At 40.0% G+C, this 19,623-nt stretch overlaps 1 protein-coding gene across 1 annotated transcript in view; it reads right to left on the minus strand.

Annotated features, from left to right (window-relative positions):
- The window catches only part of colec12 (collectin sub-family member 12), a 31,876-nt gene that overhangs the window by 4,677 nt on the left and 7,576 nt on the right, over positions 1–19,623 (minus strand). The window contains exons 3-5 of the mRNA XM_086270568.1: positions 3,800–3,922; positions 1,246–1,332; positions 62–1,105 (exon numbers count right to left, since the gene is read on the minus strand). Coding sequence (XP_086126694.1) covers positions 62–1,105; positions 1,246–1,332; positions 3,800–3,922 — 1,254 coding nt within the window. The remainder of the gene's footprint in view (positions 1–61; positions 1,106–1,245; positions 1,333–3,799; positions 3,923–19,623) is intronic.

The raw sequence follows: 19,623 nt of genomic DNA on the forward strand, positions 1-19,623 counted from the left end.
GGTGCTTTATTTACATATGATGATGAAAAGCTCTAAATCAGGCACGCCAGGTATTCCTCACCTTGTAGGATGGTAAAGTTGGTGATAAGCTGTGTGTGCTTGCTGTCCACTAGCTTCATCTCCTCCATCACCATGGACAAGTTGTTGACTTCTCTGTCCAACCGGGCTGTTAGTTCATCCTGCTGGGCGCGCAGCTCTCTGTTGTCTGCGTTGGCCTGTGTCACACTTCCATTCAGTCCCACTAACAGGTCAGAGTGCTGCATTACTGTCTCAGCACAGGACCTCAGGCCATTCAGCTCGGAACTGATGACACCAAGAATCTGTGCGGCAAAGCTAATGTTTCCAGTCACGCGGTTCATGTCATTCTCGTGTCTGTCTAATCGTGCTTCCATTTTGTCAAACTTAAGCGAGGTGGCATTATCATGGTCTCTCTGGTGGTCCATCATCTCATGCAAGCTCTGGTCATGTCCCTCTGTGAGAGCTGAGGTATTCTGGATTTGGCTGGCTAAAGTGCTGAGCTGAGCTCCCAAGTCATTTAGAGCTTCTTCATTGTTTCTGGCCAAGGCGGAGTTGTTGGCTGCCAAAACCTGAAGGTTCTGAACTTTTTCCTTCAGCCACTCTGTGTCAGCCCGTGTTTGTCTGGCTGTTTGCTGCAGAATCTGATAGTCATTTTTCAGTTTCTGAACTTCCTGTCCTGCATTTTCAATTGTCTTCTGTAGTGTGCTGAGGAGATTGCGCTGCTGGGCCTGCGTGATGTTCAGCGCACTGACATCAATCTGAGTCTGGCTCTGTACTTTGACCTGGCTCTGTATCTCAGACTGGAGCCGTGCAGTGTCCGCCTCAAGGCTGTCAATCATTCCACTGTAAGAGGTCAAGGTCTGCTTGATGCCACGCAGTGAAGCATCATTGTTTTCCATAAAACTCTGCAGTGAGACATGTGCACTTTCCGTATCACCTCCTGTTATCCTAAGTTCATCCAGCCTGTCGCTGTTACTTGTTGCCCTGTTTGCAATGCGCTGTAGTTGATTCTGTAACGCTTCCAGATCTGACTTGAAAGTCTTCATCTCACTAGTGGCATTAACTGACATCACTCCAGCCTGATCATCTGAAAAACAGTCACACACTGTTAATAGGACATACAAATATAGTATAGTGTCAAAGCCAAAACCTACTTTCTTGTACACGTCACTGAAATCTCTGCAGCTTTCGGCATCTATGATATAATCTTGTGTTACTGGAACTTACCTAGTTTCTTTAAGTCTGTCTCCACAGCAATGATCTTGCCTCCATAATTCTGCATGCCCTCTGTCATGTTGTCCATTTTCTCAACCACTAAGAAAAAATGAAAGCGACTGTCTTAAAGTTGAAGATAGATATAGTATATTCTGCAGAAGGGCTTCTTAACAGCAGAGGGCATTGTTACACTCATACTGCTGCAATGAAAAACTGGAAAAGTTAAACGCCACTGATGGGAACATGGGATTGAATGGAATGAAAAACTTTCCTAACATTTTTCCTCACAAATTCCACTTCATCAGTGTAAATAATGTCAAACACATAATCAATACCACGCCAGCGCTTTACGACTCTGGTTCCACTTTCTCTCTCCTTACATCTGCAGGAAGAGTCTCCTCTCTTCCATGCTTTGTTTTTCTCTCAGCATGTGGGCGTCTAAATACTGAACTGGAAAACACCCTAAGCGTTCACTGTTATCATTCCAGGAGTGACAAAAACATGAAACAATAACATGCACTTGGGACAAACAAAAACAGCTTCAAAGAGCTGTTGGGTAACTGCTGAGAACTGAAGTTTGAAGGTAATCTCCTTTAAATCTGTCTTAGTTTCTCTGAAATGGTCACATGCTTTTCTTTTGGGTGAATCAGAAACACTCTATAAATTTATTCCATTGATAACAGTGAGAAAAATCTAGAATAAACTAGAAACACCTGCAAAACTCCCCACTAATCTTGAACATACCTTCTCATTCACCCCTGTTAATCTTTCCATCCTTTTCACATCCTTATATTGGAAAGGCACTGCGAGTTATATAAGGCTGCTAATTTAAGTAAGTCTTTTAGTAAGTCTGGCTGTCTATTGGGACATGTTATGAGCAAAAGCTAGGCAGTTACCCAAACTGAGATTAACACTGATGAAAGCTGCTGGAGCAAACATTTAAATAAACAATTCTTTAACAGGAATTAAAGCATTAACTTGAAAAATAGCAGCATATCTATAACAAAGTGCATAGAAAAAAAATCATAGAATGCAGAGCTCAGATTGGTTTCTTGCACACTCAAAGTATTTTGGACACTCGCAGCAATTTGTGAGTTAGTCTGTAGTTCACGAGATAACAAATTGCAACCAAGCCATAAAATCTGCTTTGGGCTGTTAAGCCTGGGTAGTCGCTGCACAGTCATCTGGTAGACATTAGAGCCAAGACATCAAACTCACTTGGGCTTGACGCTAACACAGACGCAAAGCTGGAAGCCTAAAACAAACCTGACAGCACCTAATTCTGATTTAAATCTAAACTTGTGCAGTAGTTTGGATTAAGTCTTTCCCCATTAGGCAAATATGCCATCCGTTGCCTGTGGAGCAGGTAGGACTGTAGCAGTGTTTCACTCGAGGATACTTTCGGCATATTTTTCTGTGACTGCTTTGGACCACAAATGTGTAAGGCACAGAAAGCATTCCCCGATGATAACGCCTGAAATATGTGGAATTCCTGTCTGTTTCTATTTAATATTATTTCCATTGTTCAAACAGGGAGTAACAGCAGCATGCGTGCAGTAAGGACAGCGCCACACAATCTGTTTCCCATTTAGAGCTGTGGCTAAAGATGTCAAATATGGTGGACAGTAAACAACGGTTTCTGTCAACAGAGTGGTTAATCTTAGGCCAAAGCCTCTGGCTTGACTGTTAGTGATACAACCATTTAAATTTTTATCAAACATCAAAGAAAAAGACGAAGGCAGAGAGAAGCTGTGGGACCATGGGAGTCAGAAGGCAGGGCAGGAGTAAACAAAGGGAAAAAAAACTATAATTGTGCCAAAGTCAGACATCTTAATTCTCTGTCTGTCCAAAGTCTTTCCTGAAGTTGGCCTTATCATCCTTTCTGGACTTTCTAGCAAGATTTTGTGTACTGTATTTTCTGTTTGTTATCGTTCAATCTATTAGACAAAAAAAGGAAAAAAATCAACCAAGTTTGTGTGAAGAGAAAGAACTTCATAATAAAATTATACAGAATTTCATTCATACTGATCCCCTCTCACTTTCTGTGAATCACGTCATACTAAACCAGCAAACACACCTACAGGAGTACAATATAGGATTATACATCCAAGGGCAACAGGGCCAGTTGCTATGCCTTTTGACAGTCCAGGGGCTTGTACAAGTAATATCACCACAGCACAGAGGACAGGAACTTAATTCACATGTAAATATAAGGAAATGGCAAGAATATGTTTTTTACATTTACATAATTGGGTGATCTAATATGCCAGTCCGTGGAGGGGTAGTGAAGTAGTGAAGAATTAAATAAGTGTTCCATCATCTGTAGTTAAAGGAAAGTCTATGTATTTGGCTTAGAGCATCAATATTTCTTGGCTTGTAAGAAAGGGTCTAACTGAGCCACTCTGGAAAAACTGAGGTCACCATCTGCCATTCCACTTCAACCCGTTATGCACACATTGTGGGTTCAGTGTTGTCAGGTAAGTTGTTGTGGATGTCAGAAGCTGCAATCCAGCTGAAAACTAGAGTATTTGTTTAAGCAGGCATTTTAACTTCAGTTACGGCTTACCTTTGTATCCGAGGACAGCCACCGCTATAGCGAGCAGGGCACAGAGCACATAGAGGAGTGCGATGGCTGCCCTTAATGCCCAGTCATTTTTGCACTTGGTGCACTCTGTACCCTCCTGAATTCCTGTAACACACAACAGGGTCTATGTCACAAACCAGTGAACAGTGTACAGCACTGTCTATTTATAGTTTATATATTTTATTCCGGGACAGTTGGCATGGGACACCCATAATGTCGTTGTACATTTACAATAATAATAAAGTGCTATTCTATTCTATTCTATTCTATTCTAGGTTGGCTGCAAGCAAGAAGAATAAAATTGCAGTAGTAACCCATACACGCTCCAGCTGAAGAAGGAAGTTCATAAAAACATCCCAAATGTTTTCATATAAAAAGTGAAACCACATGGATTCTTTCTTTTTTACGTCATCACTAAGTTTAGACCTGCGTGTCTGTGGTGGCACACGCTGTGCTTTTCTCAAGTTGAGTATCAATTGAAAACATTTGGCCCCATTAACTGGCAAGAAAACTCACTATGAAACTTTGAAAACACTGCACATGTGTTATCCATATGACTGAGGAACCAATACAAAACACTACTATTCCCCTTCTGTGTCATTGGCAACTAACCTAGAACACTGGGACAGTGAGATTTTTGGTCATTCGTGTCGCAGACGTTTACTTCTGCTTCCTAAAAATCCCCAACACTAAGTGATTTAATGCTAAACATTGTAGGCAGGTTGGTTGCTTGACTTTACTCGAATTGACAAAGTAGCATTTAGTAAGCAGAGATACAAGACAGCTGCCGTGAATTCACAACAGGCCAAAAAGCTCTTAATGGAAGAGGTCAGGTTATCAGGTTATCAGGTTATTTAGGAAAGGAGAATTTATGGAAAATTGTCACACATTCCCGATTTGGATGTTTGCAAACAAAATGTGAAAATCGTGCAATATCACCATCTGCCGTTACAAACAAATCACAGCAGCAGTGTGGATGCAGGGCTTACAGTTCAAACTTTAGTTATAACTAACATCAGGGTTTCTCTAGTATAATATCATACCATTATCATAACTCATCAATACAACTTAAGCTGCAACAAACTATTATTTAAAAGATGTTGTTAAAAGGTGTCCTGTACATAAGATTCATAAAATGTCATATTGCTATAGATAATCATAAAACAAAGTGGGTCTTCCATTTACTTTCAACATTGGTTCTATTATTTATAAAAACCGTGCACTCACTTAAGCAACTGCTGTGATCACTGAACACAGTGACACTGCTGAAAGATAAGACTGACTGGGGAAGAAAGTGCAGCTATCATACAGACTGTAAGCAAGCTAAATGTTTGGAGAGACTGGCTACCACTTCATTTGAAGGACAAAGGAAGCAGCGGTATGGATAAAGGTCTTAGAGTTCAAACTTCAGGTAGCCAACATCAGGGTTTGTTTACAACCACTCTAATGTCCTGGCTGCTCATCTTTCTTTAGTTATCATTATCGGAACTCATTACTAAAACGCAAACTGTAATAAATTGTTTTATTTTATTTAAATCTGAAATACATTGAAATGGGTCAAAGAACCTCACAGAGCACAACAGCAGTCTTCAAGGCTGTTGACCATGAATAATAACAATAATAAGGAGAGAATTGTTTATAGAAACATGTTATACCCACCATGGTCACAGAATACAGTCAGAAAATTTAATCCAAAAGATAACTTGTACAGTTGAGTATATCTATGCTTTAAAGTCAGGGGTAGGCCGGGACCACCAAAAGGGCAGCGAGGGTTTGTCCTTTCTGCTTTGGACCCAGACATCTGTACAAACATCATGTCTGACAAACTGGTGGGGGGGGGGGGGGGACCACCATGGAGCTAGACATGGATATGCCGGCCACTGTTGTCCTTATGTGTACCGACAGCCCCATGTGAGTGAATGTGGAGAGCTCCATCAGAGAATCCCCCACTGTCCCTGAAAACACGCTGTTTAAAGTACAGCATCACACCATGTAAACATGCAGCTGTACATCTGCAGGTTCTGGGTTGAAAGCAAGGTAAGTGTAAGGTGATGAATTTCACATACGTTTTTGCATCAATAACTTTTCTCCTGGCTGGATTTCTCCCACAGAAATAGAAAAAAAATGTGTCTGTGACTTTAAAATCTTAAACAAAGACAACAAAAGAGTGTTTTAATTGTTGTGGCAGAAAAATAATTGTGGGGTTTTTTTTTGCAGACTTTTTAGTATCTACACTTAGCATAACAAGAATTTAGCACATACTGTGTATAACCTGGGTTAAAAACCATAACAGCCATGTTCTTCCCCACAGCGACGCTTAGACTGAACTAACATGGAAATTCATTCTGGGCAGAGCAGCTGATGACTTGTTCCAGGGCTGTAACATTTTCCCACTGCTTGTCACTGCCGGGTTTTTTTTTCTAACCTCCAAGAGATTTTGCATAAACAACAATTTTGTGTGATGTGGTCCACACTAACACTTCCAAGGTAGCTAAAAGATTCTTTTACAGAGAATCAAGAAGTAAAATAAACCTACGTTGTTTCTATAACCATTCATCAGACATTTTTGATTGTTTTGACACAGTTTTGTTTTGACCTTGAAATGTGCTAAGGTGAACAAGTGAAAGGTAGTCAGAATCTCTGACATTACACTTATACTGTTTGATGTCAATCAAAGTACATTACAACAAAGTTTGATAATTTAATTTACCATATGGAGTATTTTAAGAAAAAAAAAGCTCACTCAAGTCCTCTCTTTATGTACATGCAGACAGCAAATCTACTTCTGTACCTCATTAGTCAGCACATGCATTTTGTTTTATATTCATAGGACCACTGTGACTGAAACATAAATATGATGACATATGTCATGAGTTGACTTAAAAGGGACTGTTACACCAAAGGCCTGGTGCAGAATGCAGAGAACCGTTGAGGCATGGTGAGAGCTGAGAAGCAGGAGAGCAGCCAGATTCCTCATCAGCAACCTGGACTTGAGCCAAATAATCCCCACAAGGCAAATAAATGTCATAAAATGCTACAAAGAGCAGAGGTATAGTGGAGGATACTGCAACTTACATTTTATTGATGTCAAATGAAAACCTTGTGCTTCCAGTCTGTTTTTTGTGGTTTGTCCTTTTGAATGAAGACAAAAAGAAATATATTTCTAGAAAAATGCAAGACTACTTGTGTCTTATCTGGAGAACCAGAGCTAGCAGTGTTGCTCTACAAGGATGGCACTCCTTTGTGTCTCTAGCTCAGGAAACAAGGACTAGCAGGGAACGTGCTGCAGATATTGAAAAATTCAGCATTTTAGAATTGCAGCTGCTGGTATAAACATTGCTAACATGAGTATTAAGCTCTACACTTCCCCATGGAGTATTTCTCTGCAGGATTGACTGCAGTTTTTTATATTGAATACTAAAATGAATGCTAAGCCATCAGATTATTTAGGCAGATCCTGTGGGTCCTGTAGTATGCAGGATGGCGTCTCTATGCATCGAGCTTTTTCTAGTGTATTTTGTTCCCTTTTGGAGATCTGGGATATGGAGAGTATGGAGCCTGGGTCATTGTTCCGAACTGTTGTCTCCCCTGTTGTGGGATACTGCTGCCATTTCAGAGTTCTATCGCTGTCAGCGTGGATGAGAGGCTTGGTCAAAGTAGCATCTGCATGGATGCCAGAATCCAAGGTTTCCCAGCATATCGTGTCATTGTAATGATAAGATCAGTGATGTTAAATTGACCTGTGAGTGCTTTTAAAGTTGCCGGTGATACTTAGGAGAAGTTATGCTCTGTTATGAGTCAGTTTTATCTTTGGCAAATCCTTTATTGTTGCCATCAAAGTAGAAGAAAGACAGAGGATGCGGATTAGGAGACAGAGGGAAAAACAGACTGAAAGATGAAGCATTCCACTGTGGTGTCTCTAAAACAGCTGTACTTCATCTGGACTCTAAGCCAGTCAAAGAAAAAAATTCCCCAGTTCCTTATACCTGACATTAGACTTGCTTGCAAGCCCTCCCTCCCTCCTGCGTAGCAGTGGAAATTTCCATAGCAACACAAAGAAAGCCTGTGCAGGTCAGAGCCTTTTATACAGTAGCTGTGGATGGCTATCACATTAATTCTTTGATTTTGCCTTGTGTTTTGTATATAAGTGGAAAATGATGATAAGCCAAAACCCAGATTAGTCACACAGAACTTTTCTTCCCCACCTGAATGGAGTCTGACACTTTCTAATCCTGTCAATACAGCATGTTCACATTTCCTAAGGAAACGCAAATATTATTCTTTTAAATGGTAAACCCCCGTGATATCTGTCTGTCTACAGCTGTAAACTGTAGATCTATAAACCGTCATAACTTTACTTAGATATATTTGTGGATCGAGTTCAAGTTTGTGATTTCCATAATCATTCTTGGACTTGTCTTTTTACAATCTGGTTTGGAAATTCAACAAACTGAGTAGATAAACAAAAAACACGCAGTTTATCAAACAAACATGTACCACAGTGGGCCAAGGAGGATGAAGCAATCCATTTAATAACTGCCGAGTTATTTCAGCACAGCGAGAAGAGGTGGATTGAATACATCAAAGCAAACGACACTTTTATCTTGCCGGTGGAGTTTGGGTTTAAAGAACTTGATTATGTTTCTCCTGATGCCATTTTTAGGACCATGTTAAACAGTTAAACCCTGAGCAGGTTTTGCAAGTTGAACCGATGTCCTTACATCTCACTCCGGCTCCTGCAGCTAACAGTCGCCAACAGGAATGTTAAAAAGTAAGCAGCACTACGCCACAGGGGAAGCTACCACTGAGACAAATTACCTAGACATTAGGCACCTTGAACTACCGAGCTAGCTTAGCCAGCCTGCTGGGCTCTCTCTCTCTCTCTCTCATGTTAGAGATGGCACGTTACCACTTTTTTATGTCCGATACCGATATCATAAATTTGTATATCTGCCGATACCGATATAAATCCGATATAGCGTATTTTATAATCAATAAAATGGTTTTTTTTAAATATCTTGCTACATTTTGTATAAGTTCATAATCAAGTTTAAAAAAACAAAACAAATCTAAAGCTATTCTGTTATACTTGTATGCAAAAAATACACTGCACCCAAAATATTTCATAGTTCAGCAATACTTATCAATCTAATAAACTTAAACCTACACCATCCTTCCTATTCTGGTATTTTAAAGAGTACTTCGCGGAAATATTAAGCAACCTAACTAGTAGGGTTGCCAACTCCCAGCAAAAAAAACCAAACAAAAAAACATAGGGAACCACCCTCCACCTCATAATGCTTAATTGACGTAATCAACTTTAATTTAATACACGTGTAAAAAAAAAAATGCACAGAAATCAATAATTTTTCCACAATAATTAAATAGATTCAACATCTTCAACAGAATTGCAGACTGCACACATGGTATCTTCCCAAAGGAAAAAGTACTATAGCTTACTAGGTTATAAATTATAAAGTTCCTATACTGTATACAATAATGGATTTCTATACATTTTACATCAGATGAAAACTTGTTTAAAAATCAGATATTTATTTATTAAAAGCTAGACATGAGAATAAGAAAGGAAAGTATGTCTTTGTGCCCCCCTTTCCCTGTTAATGCCCTACCTGGCCCCCTGGCAAAACTTTGCTAGACCCGCCCCTGCACAGTTACCAGCTGTCAGCTACGCAGTGGCGTGTCCAGCAGGGTGGCCCTGGGGGGGCCCCAACCAGACTGGCCACCCCGGGTGCCACCCCGAAGCTAAAACAATAAAATTAAATCAAATATCAAATGTACGATTATGTTTTCACAGTGAAGCTCAGATATTCGAATGTAAGTGAATGCAGCCTCGGCTTCTGCACTATGAGCATCACGTTAGCAAAGGAAGGAGAAAGACAGAAAAAATTTTTCGATGAAAGAAAATGAGGAGAGAATAAATGTCCCGGTAAGTAATATTAAGTTTGTTGAGTTTTGTAAACTTCTGTGACATTAGAATACCAAGGAAAAAATAACACTTAGAGAATTATTGCAACCGTCTAATATTTCAGACAGTAGGCTACTGGGGGGAGCTAGCATAAGTCGTAGCCTATTTTAGCTAAATGTTTGCTAGCATAGCATGAGTCATAAGATATAATCCAAGTCTAACATTGCTTTATGGAGCTGCAGATTTGGTTGCAGGTTAACATAGCTGGACTGGCTATCGGGCATACCGGGCATTTGCCCAGTGGCTGATGACTTATTTATAAATTTTTTTTGTAACGGCATGAACAATGAGAGGTGGTGGATTGGCCAGATGCTGGCCGATGTGAAAAAATAACTCAGTTGTTTGGTGGTGGCTATGGCGGAGCTTCCACAGAGGCCAGCAGGTGGATGAGGGAAGGGGAGGCAGGAGGAGGAGAGACCCGAGGCGGCCGCCAGTCCGAGTGTCAGGTGAACTGAACTTCAGGTAAGAACTTATGACCTGCAGTCTATCTGGGTCAGATATAAAACAAATTTAGGTGGAGTTTATTTTCGTTGTGCTGACTTTTTACAGTCAGTTACAATAACTCGTACTGCGTACTGGCTAGCATGACAGAGTTTCTATACAGCTGAGTGGGTGCTATGATGTTACTGATAGTGAACTTTGTTTTATTCATAAGGTTAGTTAGTAGACTTGTCAACCACTCCTTAAAAAATGGAATGGTCCCTCATTCAGAGAAAATATTACACGTTTCATATTGAGCTGTAAGGAACACAGTTTATTCCAGGCTTAAGCTAAAATGGAAAAAGACACAAAGCTGGATTTATTCTGCGTCTTCACGCTGTCAGCTGCCTCTTCTTCTCTCATTCTCTCTCCTCCCTTTCCTGTTGCTACTTCAATCATGAAACTGATCGATGATCAGCTGATCGGCTTTTCCCTCTTGTTTATTTATCGTCCACTTTGCGCCAGAAAAAGGAAACCAGCGGATGTCGTGCTAAACAACAGCAGCACATTTAAGCTTGATCAGCTGTTGTTAGAATTTATTTAATATTAATTTCTACTATCAGCTGATGTTTGCTGGAGCCACAGCTGTAAAGCTGCTGGTCATGATGTCGGTTTGGATATGTGGTGAGAGGGAAACATGAAGATGAAACCAGGAGATGTCCTTACTGAATCATCAGAGCTGAACAGGTGATGGAGAAACAGGTTTACCTTTTAGGTGACATGAATGAGTTGAAGGGAAGTTATGAACTGTTTCTGAGAGACAAACAACACCAGGATCCTTTTCTAAGTAGCTGACAACTGGTAACTGTGCAGGGGCGGGTCTAGGAAAGTTTTGTCAGGGGGCCAGGTAGGGCATTAACAGGGAGAGGGGGGCACAAATAAATACTTTCCTTTCTTATTCTCATTTAAAATATCTAGCTTTTGTTAAATAATTATCTGAATCTTGCGAACAAAGTTTTTATCTGACGTAAAATGTATAGAAATCATACATATACCAACAAGACAGTGTACATCACTGTCACAACAGCATTTGTTTTCATTCAAAGGCTTCATGGCTTTAATACCTGGTGGGCCGGTCTTTAATCAAAATGCCCGGGCCGATTTTTTGTCCCAGTCCAGCCCAGCAGGTTAATACTGGCAGTGTCACCATGCCAGCTGACTGTATTTCATCATCAGCCAGTGTTCTTTATACATCAGTATTACCAAAGTTTATCATAAGGCAGCATAGAAAGTATTTACTTGCTTCCAGGTTTTATTCAAATATTAGTCTTTTCAGTTGTTTCCCCACTTTTTTCCTGTTTCAAAATCAAACACCAGTTTGTGAGAAGATTATCTTCTTTTTTAATAGGCAGATAAAGTTTTGCATTGGCTAATTTGACAATTGTATGTTAAAAATGTTCGTATTTTAATATTAAAAAATGTTTTTGCCCATAACATATGTGCACTATATGTCAGTAAAAATACTATGCAAATATTGCTGTCCTTGAATGCTGAATAAACACTGACAAAGCACTGATTGTATCTCTTGTACTTTATCAACGCAGTACCTAAAAAGTTTGCACCGTAGTGGATAAAATCTCATTCTAATAAGAGTTAAAAGTGCATTCGGTTATTAGGTTTATAGGGTTATTGAATTATGGTTGGTAGATTTTTGTTTTTTTAACATTATCTGTGCCCCTACCTGGCCCCCCCAACAAAAACTTTCTAGACACGCCACTGCAGCTACGTAGAAAAGGATCCTGGTGTAGAAAGTAATATTAAATAAATTCTAACAACTGCTTATCAAGCTTAACCATTCTGCTGTTGTTTATCCGCTGCTTTCTTCTTTCTGGCGCAAAGTGAGTGATTTTATTTAACTTTACAGTGTCATAAATCCACTTTAAATTGAGCCCCAGGTTCTCTCTAGCACATCTGGGCCTTGTTACAGTGGAGCCAAATCAAAGGATGCATGCAAACATTTGATACATCATTCCTTCGTGCCAAGCAAGTAGCTAAGTTCTAAACTTTGCTTTCAGTGGACTATGTGGAGTGTTTTTATAAGAAACCTTCCCACTGGTATTCACTTCCTTTTCATGATGAGTAAGGAGTTAAGAGTGTTACAGTTAGGAGAGATCTGTATGTTGTTAAATAACATATAGAGCAGCGGTCCCCAACCCCCGGGCCTCGGACCGGTACCGGTCCGTGAGTCGTTTGGTACCGGGCCACGAGAGTTGAGGCTCAGGTGTGAAATGTATAGTTTTCAGGGTTTTTATCAGTTTTCAGCGTTATTTTGTTATCGTTTTTATCGTTTACTCGGTTTTCCTGGGTCTTTTCACGTGTGTTATGAATAAATTTTCTTTTTTTCGGTACCGGTACTAGTTTTATTTTGTTGTATTTATCCGCGACACATTAAAGGCCGGTCCGTGAAAATATTGTCGGGCATAAACCGGTCCGTGGCGCAAAAAAGGTTAGGGACCGCTGGGGTAGAGGACTGCATGTCTGAACAGGATAACATGCACATGTTTTACACACACACACACACACACACACACACACACACACACACACACACACACACACACTAGTTAAAGCTGAAAAAACTGTATATTGTACTCATAAGGCTTTGGCCAAAGACAATAATACAAACACTCCACTGGGATATACAATGTGGACGGGTGACTCAAACACATCCTCTCTTCAGAATGCCATCAACCTTTGTCTTACACAACAGAGGCCTCCTCATTCTAGTTTCAATTTTAGCTAGTGAGATTTAATGGTGAAAATATAACAAATCCAAGTATTACTTACAGATGTTTAATATCATGTTTTCATATCTTGAACGTGTAATCGGGGGTATTTCATTTGACAAAAAAGAATAAACAAAACATTAATGACCATCAATCCATCAATTACTATTATGACTAATTTTTCAGACTCTCTTGCTTGCTTGACTTATGCAACAACAACAAAAGAACAACACAATTTCATGCAAAATTATCTCCTTAATGAGTCTTTCCTAATGCCACCAGCTGCTTTATAAAAACAAACATTAATTTCTGCCTGCAACATTTGTTTACCTAAAAGCCCTTTGAGTACTTAGTTCCAGTAAGATTTCATAACAACACAGAGCGAGTAAAACAAAAAATTGGAGCTACTGAAGGAATTGTGCAAACTGTGAAAAGGAATAGAACTGAGCTTGTTTTTTAGGGGAAACTTTATGATGCATTTCTCATTTTGAGCACTCCTCTGGTAGAGGGGAAAAAAGAAAAAAAAACAAAACGGTTAGCTGGCCTATCAAAGACAATCGCAGATCCAAGATGGAGTTGATTAACCCCCAGTTTTGTCATTCCATCTGTGCTTGGTTAAAGAAAGACAGACTATGACAAATGGGTCATATATTGTAATCCTAAGACATACATTTAAGTGTGCATGTGTGCCTCGTAAACAAAGCTGGGCCACTGTATTGTTCATACTTTGTGTGGCTGTGACCAAAAAGCCTTTCTGTTCTAGTCAGCAGTTTCCATTTAAATCCAGGCCAATAGTGTATGATGGGATGAGGAGATATGTAGGTAGAGTCACATCTGCTGCCACAATATACAGTGGAAGAAATGCCAACTGCTGGCTGTGTTATAAAATACAGGGTATGAGGTAGGTCCACTACGAGCTGGCAAGCAGAGGCAGTGCTCACAGGCAGGGCTTTTTGACATAACTGGGAGTTAATATTACCGGGGACTGCTGTAAAGTGCAACTCAAACAGCACCTGCAACCACAGGCGCATGCAAGTATGTATTTTCATACACATTAAGTGCTTATAAACGTTTGATATCCCAGTTCCCCAGAACTGGCATAAAACCATTAATTACAATGAGAAAGATTTGCTGTTTTCTTGTGCAGAGGGGCACAAGAAAACATATATTTAGTACAGCCAGATAAAGTATTATTACACAAATAAACAGACATTTTTGAAACTACATCACGAGTAAAGCTCTAAAGAGAGACACGTTAAATTCCAGGCAGTAGTCTATTAATGTATAAAACACAAACTTTTCATCCTTTTAAGCTTCTTCTTATTTTAAAACAGATATCCATCCATCCATTTTCTTACGTTTATCCAATTCAGAGTTACAGTTGGGTTGTCATAAGGGGAAAAAAAGGCAGGGTATACCTTCACAGGGATAACATAGGGAGAAAGACAACCATTCACACTCACATTCACACCTACAGCCACATTAGTGTCACCAATTCACCTAATGTGCGTATTTTTGGACTGTGGGAGGAAGCTGAAGTACAGAGAGAACATGAAACATGAAAATCCCACAAAGAAAGGCCCCAGCCAGCCGGTAAAACAGGCATGCATGAATTTGAAAAACAAAACAAAACAAAAAAACAACCTTTAATGTTCAAAGTGCTTCATTCACTAGATGCTACTAAAGAAAGCACCTTTTTTTAAACTTTGGAAACCTCCATGTACGAATGTGCCATATCTATAATCTCATTATGCCTCAAGAACCACGCAATTTTCCTATTACCAGGAAAGCATGCTGTGCTCGTTGGTAAAATGTGGATTGCATAAGTGTGATCAATATCAAACATTTCTTTAATTGTAACCATGTTATTCAGAGAAAATTGTTTTTATGATGGCTCCCATAGTGGAGCCTCACGGAGAACTGTCTGTGTCTTGGATGACATTCATGGAGTTCACTCACAAAGCCCCACGGATCTCAAATTCACCACAAGAACATGACCTCAATTAAACTGAGACATATTTTGTCAAGAAGGTTACGAATCTTTCATTGCGTTCTCGTTTCAGTCCAAACCTGCTATACTCGCATTTTGACTTGAGCGCTGGAGTTAACTCCACACACCATCTGTGCAGCTGGATTTTTGTGTGGTCATGCCGGCTGGGTGGCCCAGCGTGGAAGCACTTACTGAATCAGCTACAATCATCACCCAGCCTGATGGTCATAACCCTAAGTCTGTCTGAGGTGGTGCTACACTCTATCCCATCGCCACAAAGCACTTTCTTTCAAGCTTCATCGCCAAGTAGAGCCAATAAAACCACACAGCGTGGACTGAGCAGGCTGTCCAGCCAAGTCTGGCTTTACTTGTGGGGAAAGATGCTGACCACAGAGACGATGGTATCTAACTATTTGTTAAGCAGCTGCAGTTTTAATGTGATCCATATCAAAGTAGTTATTTAATGCAATATAGCTTTTAATCTGAAGATGCCAATACATTTCATTTCTCACTAGTCTGATCATTCAGACAGCTTTTACTGTATCTAATAAGATGTGGTATGTCACCACAAAGACACAGAATAAAGAGCTCTCAATCATTCACATATGTCGTGGACTCTTTGATGGCTGATTAGGCAATTTGAAACTACAAAAACTAAACATCAGATTTTTTGATGTTTTTGTCACTGATGCAAAATAGCGCCATGAATTAATGAAGAAAATTTAAGATCTGATTTCACTGCATTCCTTCCCAGAAACAGTGCACCTATTACTCTGGTCCACATTTCTCAGAAGTAAATTAGCAGCTGCTATTTGTTTTATGTCAAATGCATCGAATTAAAAAAATGCATGCAGTGTGTCACAGGGCCACAAAATTATTTCAGCTTTAATCACAAACATGACATGATTCCCACAATTAAATAAACATGATCTACTGATTTAAAAAACACTGCTCGAACGCAAAGCTAATCTAACGCTATTGCTCCCTAAGCCACTACCTGACCACATACCTGCATCTGCCAATCTAAGCTGTTCCCTGTGCTGCAAAGTTTCTTGGATAAAGTTTGAATCAGTATCATTATCTTAAAAGACAACAGATAACAGACCGTCAAAACAAAAATCAAATGTCTGGCACAGTTGAAGGCAAAGAGCTTGTTCCTAAAGGTTGCTTATCTATTGTTTGGAAATATTTCAAATTTAGGGAAAGTGATGTTAACCCAGAACGAATCATATGCAAAGATTGTTGTATAGTGGCGCCTGCATTGCAAAGCTGCACAATTAACTTATTCAAACGCCTGCAAAATCACCATTAGCTGCAGTAGAATATACTGTAGGTCAAGAAATGGTTGCTAATGTGAGTCACCCAACATTAAGTCAGTCTCAAAGGTGAGCCTGTACTGCACATTGGATACATCTATCCATTTTACAAAGACAAAATACTATCACATTCTATTTGGCCAAAAATATGTGTCCAATAAACATGGTGAGTAATGAAAGCTTTATTTTTCCACAGTGCCAACACCTACACTGTGTGCGAAACACACTGCAGTGGAGACAGAGAGGGATCTCACAGCAGTGAGGACCTGTTTTGTTTACATCAATCATGGAGGCAGAATAAATGGTCTGAAGTATATTCTGTTTCTTGGCGCTTGGGTAATGTGAACAAACACCTTGTTTTTACTTATAGTACTTACACTATTACTTAACATCTTACTACTTTTTCTTCAAGATGCACTGAATTTCGGTGTAAAGGGAAGACCAGTATTTTTTGGATGCAAAGATGTGTACATTAGGGGAAATATAGCACAGGCCAGATGTAAAAATTATGTTGAGTTGATGTGACAAAGCAATAAAAACATCTTTGTCACTGATATCAGTGAATAATCATGATAAAATATCCTGATCTCAGTCTTTTAAATCTTTCAAGTATTTGCATGCTTTGAAAGTTTCTTTTACACTTTAAGCCCCAGAAAGGAAATTAATTCAGTGAGTCAGTGTCTCCAAACTCCAAACTTGACTAATGCTAAACTATTCACTGACTCTGACTATTTGTAAGAAAATCTGATTTACAGGAGTGTGGGTGAAAAACACTGAAGTATTGTACTGAACTACGTGTATTCAGTCCTGCATAGTAATGCTCAGGGTGACTGGGCGGTTCTGATTTTCCTTTGCAGCAGATGCACCGATGTGAATACACAAATGCATACTTGACACAGTCATTTAAAAGACATGAGAGCTGAGTAACTGGAAAAATTACATAACCTACTTTTCTGGATAAAATGCAGACATTTTAAGCCATCAAAATGAAAGTATTAAGGCATAAACAAGAAAAACACTTAGCTCTGTGCTGGACTGGGGCCAATGTAAGCATAGCCAGAGCAACAAGAGTCCCTGAGCCAGGTCTGCGAGTCAGACAGCGAGCAGCGAGGTGATTCACGGCAACGCAATGACAAACGCACAGTTTCAGTGAAGCTTTCTGCTGTTTTTCAAAGAGAGGAAGCAGATAAGTTTATGTTGGCCATCACTGGGGCCAGAAGACTTTCATTAAGTGTAACGCTGATGCTGAGACATATACACAAGTTCTTCATCCAGCCCGCCTGAGACTGTAGAGAGAAAATACAGTCAAATGCTTCCAATATTGTCCATGTTATTCTTAAGCCAGAACCTGCCATGAATGCAGAGCTTGACAAGCATCCATTATGTGAGAGAAGGTGACAGTCAGTTCCAGGGATCTCGTTAAAATTGACCAACATATCCCTTGGGGACGAAGGATGAGGTGGTTAGGCCAATTTCAGTCAAAAACAACTGTGGCTATATATAAAACTACTTACTGACAGAAACTCTGCTGCAACTCTAGAAGTATCATGTTTTAAATTGGAGATCCTTTTTCATTGACATTTTGAGTTATTGTGTTATTGAGTTTATATCTATGTGGCAATGTCTGTACTAAAGGAAGTCTGATATACTGTGAATAAGATGTAACTGGAGGCAGCTGGAATGTACTGTGATCTCTAAATTGCCTTAGTGGAATTCAGACAGAATCCCAACTCAATACAAATTCATATACACCATAAAACATCCAGCTGTGCATGGCTAAGACCTATTTTGGATACAAAGCAGTTTATATTAAGTTTGCACTCCTACTATCTGCGTACAAATGCTGGAAAATTCTATTCACTCTATTCTCCTATATTTATGTACAAGTGTATTCACAATCGTGCTCTGCATGAGGGTTCAACTGGGGACAGAAACAAAAGAATGGTTGAGATATGCTTAAGGTTTGGTTAGGCTAGTGGTTCAGGCTAGACAACTAAAATTATGGCAGGGCTAAAAAAAAAAAAAAAATCTGTTGGTCTGTAAGAAATGACTAACTCTGCTACTGCAAGAAAGCCAGACGCACTGCAGTTCCACCCCACCTGGTTTTCACATCTGAACACCCTTTTCCACAAATTTGGAGTCAAACATTGAAGATGGAACAATTTATGGTCAGCTGAAGCTACTACTGCTTATACACGCAAGAGGCCCTCAGTTGGAAGCAGGGTGAAGTCAAGAAAGGTTTATCTTTATGCAGAATGTGGAAAAAACAACGTGGCAACAACTTACGTGTACTATTCCTTAATGAATACAACATGCATGGGGACAGTGGCCTCTGACGCACATAATGACACACTAAAGTCACTCACAACCCAGAAAAAAGAATAAATAGATAAAGGTTTTTTTTAGAGGAACCCTGTAGATTGAGACAAATGATGTGTGAATAACTACTGCACTGATAATGTGAGCATCAAAGACCAACATTAGCGGATGTACCACAAACAACTTTGCATTTAATGTCTGGTTTACAGTAAATGATAACACAAATATCTAATCAGCCAATCACATGGCAGCCACTCAATGCATTTAGCCATGCAGACATGGTCAAGACGACCTGCTGAAGTTCAAACTGAGCATGGGGAACAAAGGTGAATTTACGTGACTCTGAACATGTCATGGCTGTTGGTGCCAGACGGGCTGTTTTGAGTATTTCAGAAACTGTTAATCTACTGCGAATTTTCCTCACAACAATCTTGAGGGTTTAGAAGGAATTGTTAAAAACAGGAGAAAATATCCAGTTCTTGAAGGAAATCAGCGTATAGGAATCTTACCGAAGTCAGTTATTTCCTGTTTTTGCTTTTAAATTGTGTTACTGCTCCAGCATGTACCCCTTTAAAACACAGCTGGATCCTTAACTTCCTGTCTGACAGACGCCAAGTGGTCAGACCAGGCAGCATCACCTCATCCCCCATCACACTGAACACTGGTGCTCCACAGGGGTGTGTACTGAGCCCTCTCTTGTACTCACTCTACACCTATGACTGCACGGCCACTAGCAACTCCAACATCACTGTGAAGTTTGCGGATGACACTACAGTGGTGGGTCTTATCACCAAAGGTGATGAGACGGCCTACAGGGAGGAGGTCAGCGCCCTGACCCACTGGTGTCAAGACAACCATCTCACCCTCAACGTCGCAAAGACAAAGGAGTTGATAGTGGACTTCCGGAGGTGCAGAGAAGTACACACCCCCATCACCATCAATGGCGCTGCTGTGGAGAGAGTGAGCAGCTTCCGCTTCCTTGGTGTACA

The sequence above is a fragment of the Aulonocara sp. 'chitande type north' Nkhata Bay genome, linkage group LG18 (genome assembly GCF_057382095.1).
Source record: "Aulonocara sp. 'chitande type north' Nkhata Bay isolate Kocher_YH1m ecotype deep benthic linkage group LG18, A_spYH_male_GT1.1, whole genome shotgun sequence".
Lineage (NCBI taxonomy): Eukaryota > Metazoa > Chordata > Actinopteri > Cichliformes > Cichlidae > Aulonocara > Aulonocara sp. 'chitande type north' Nkhata Bay.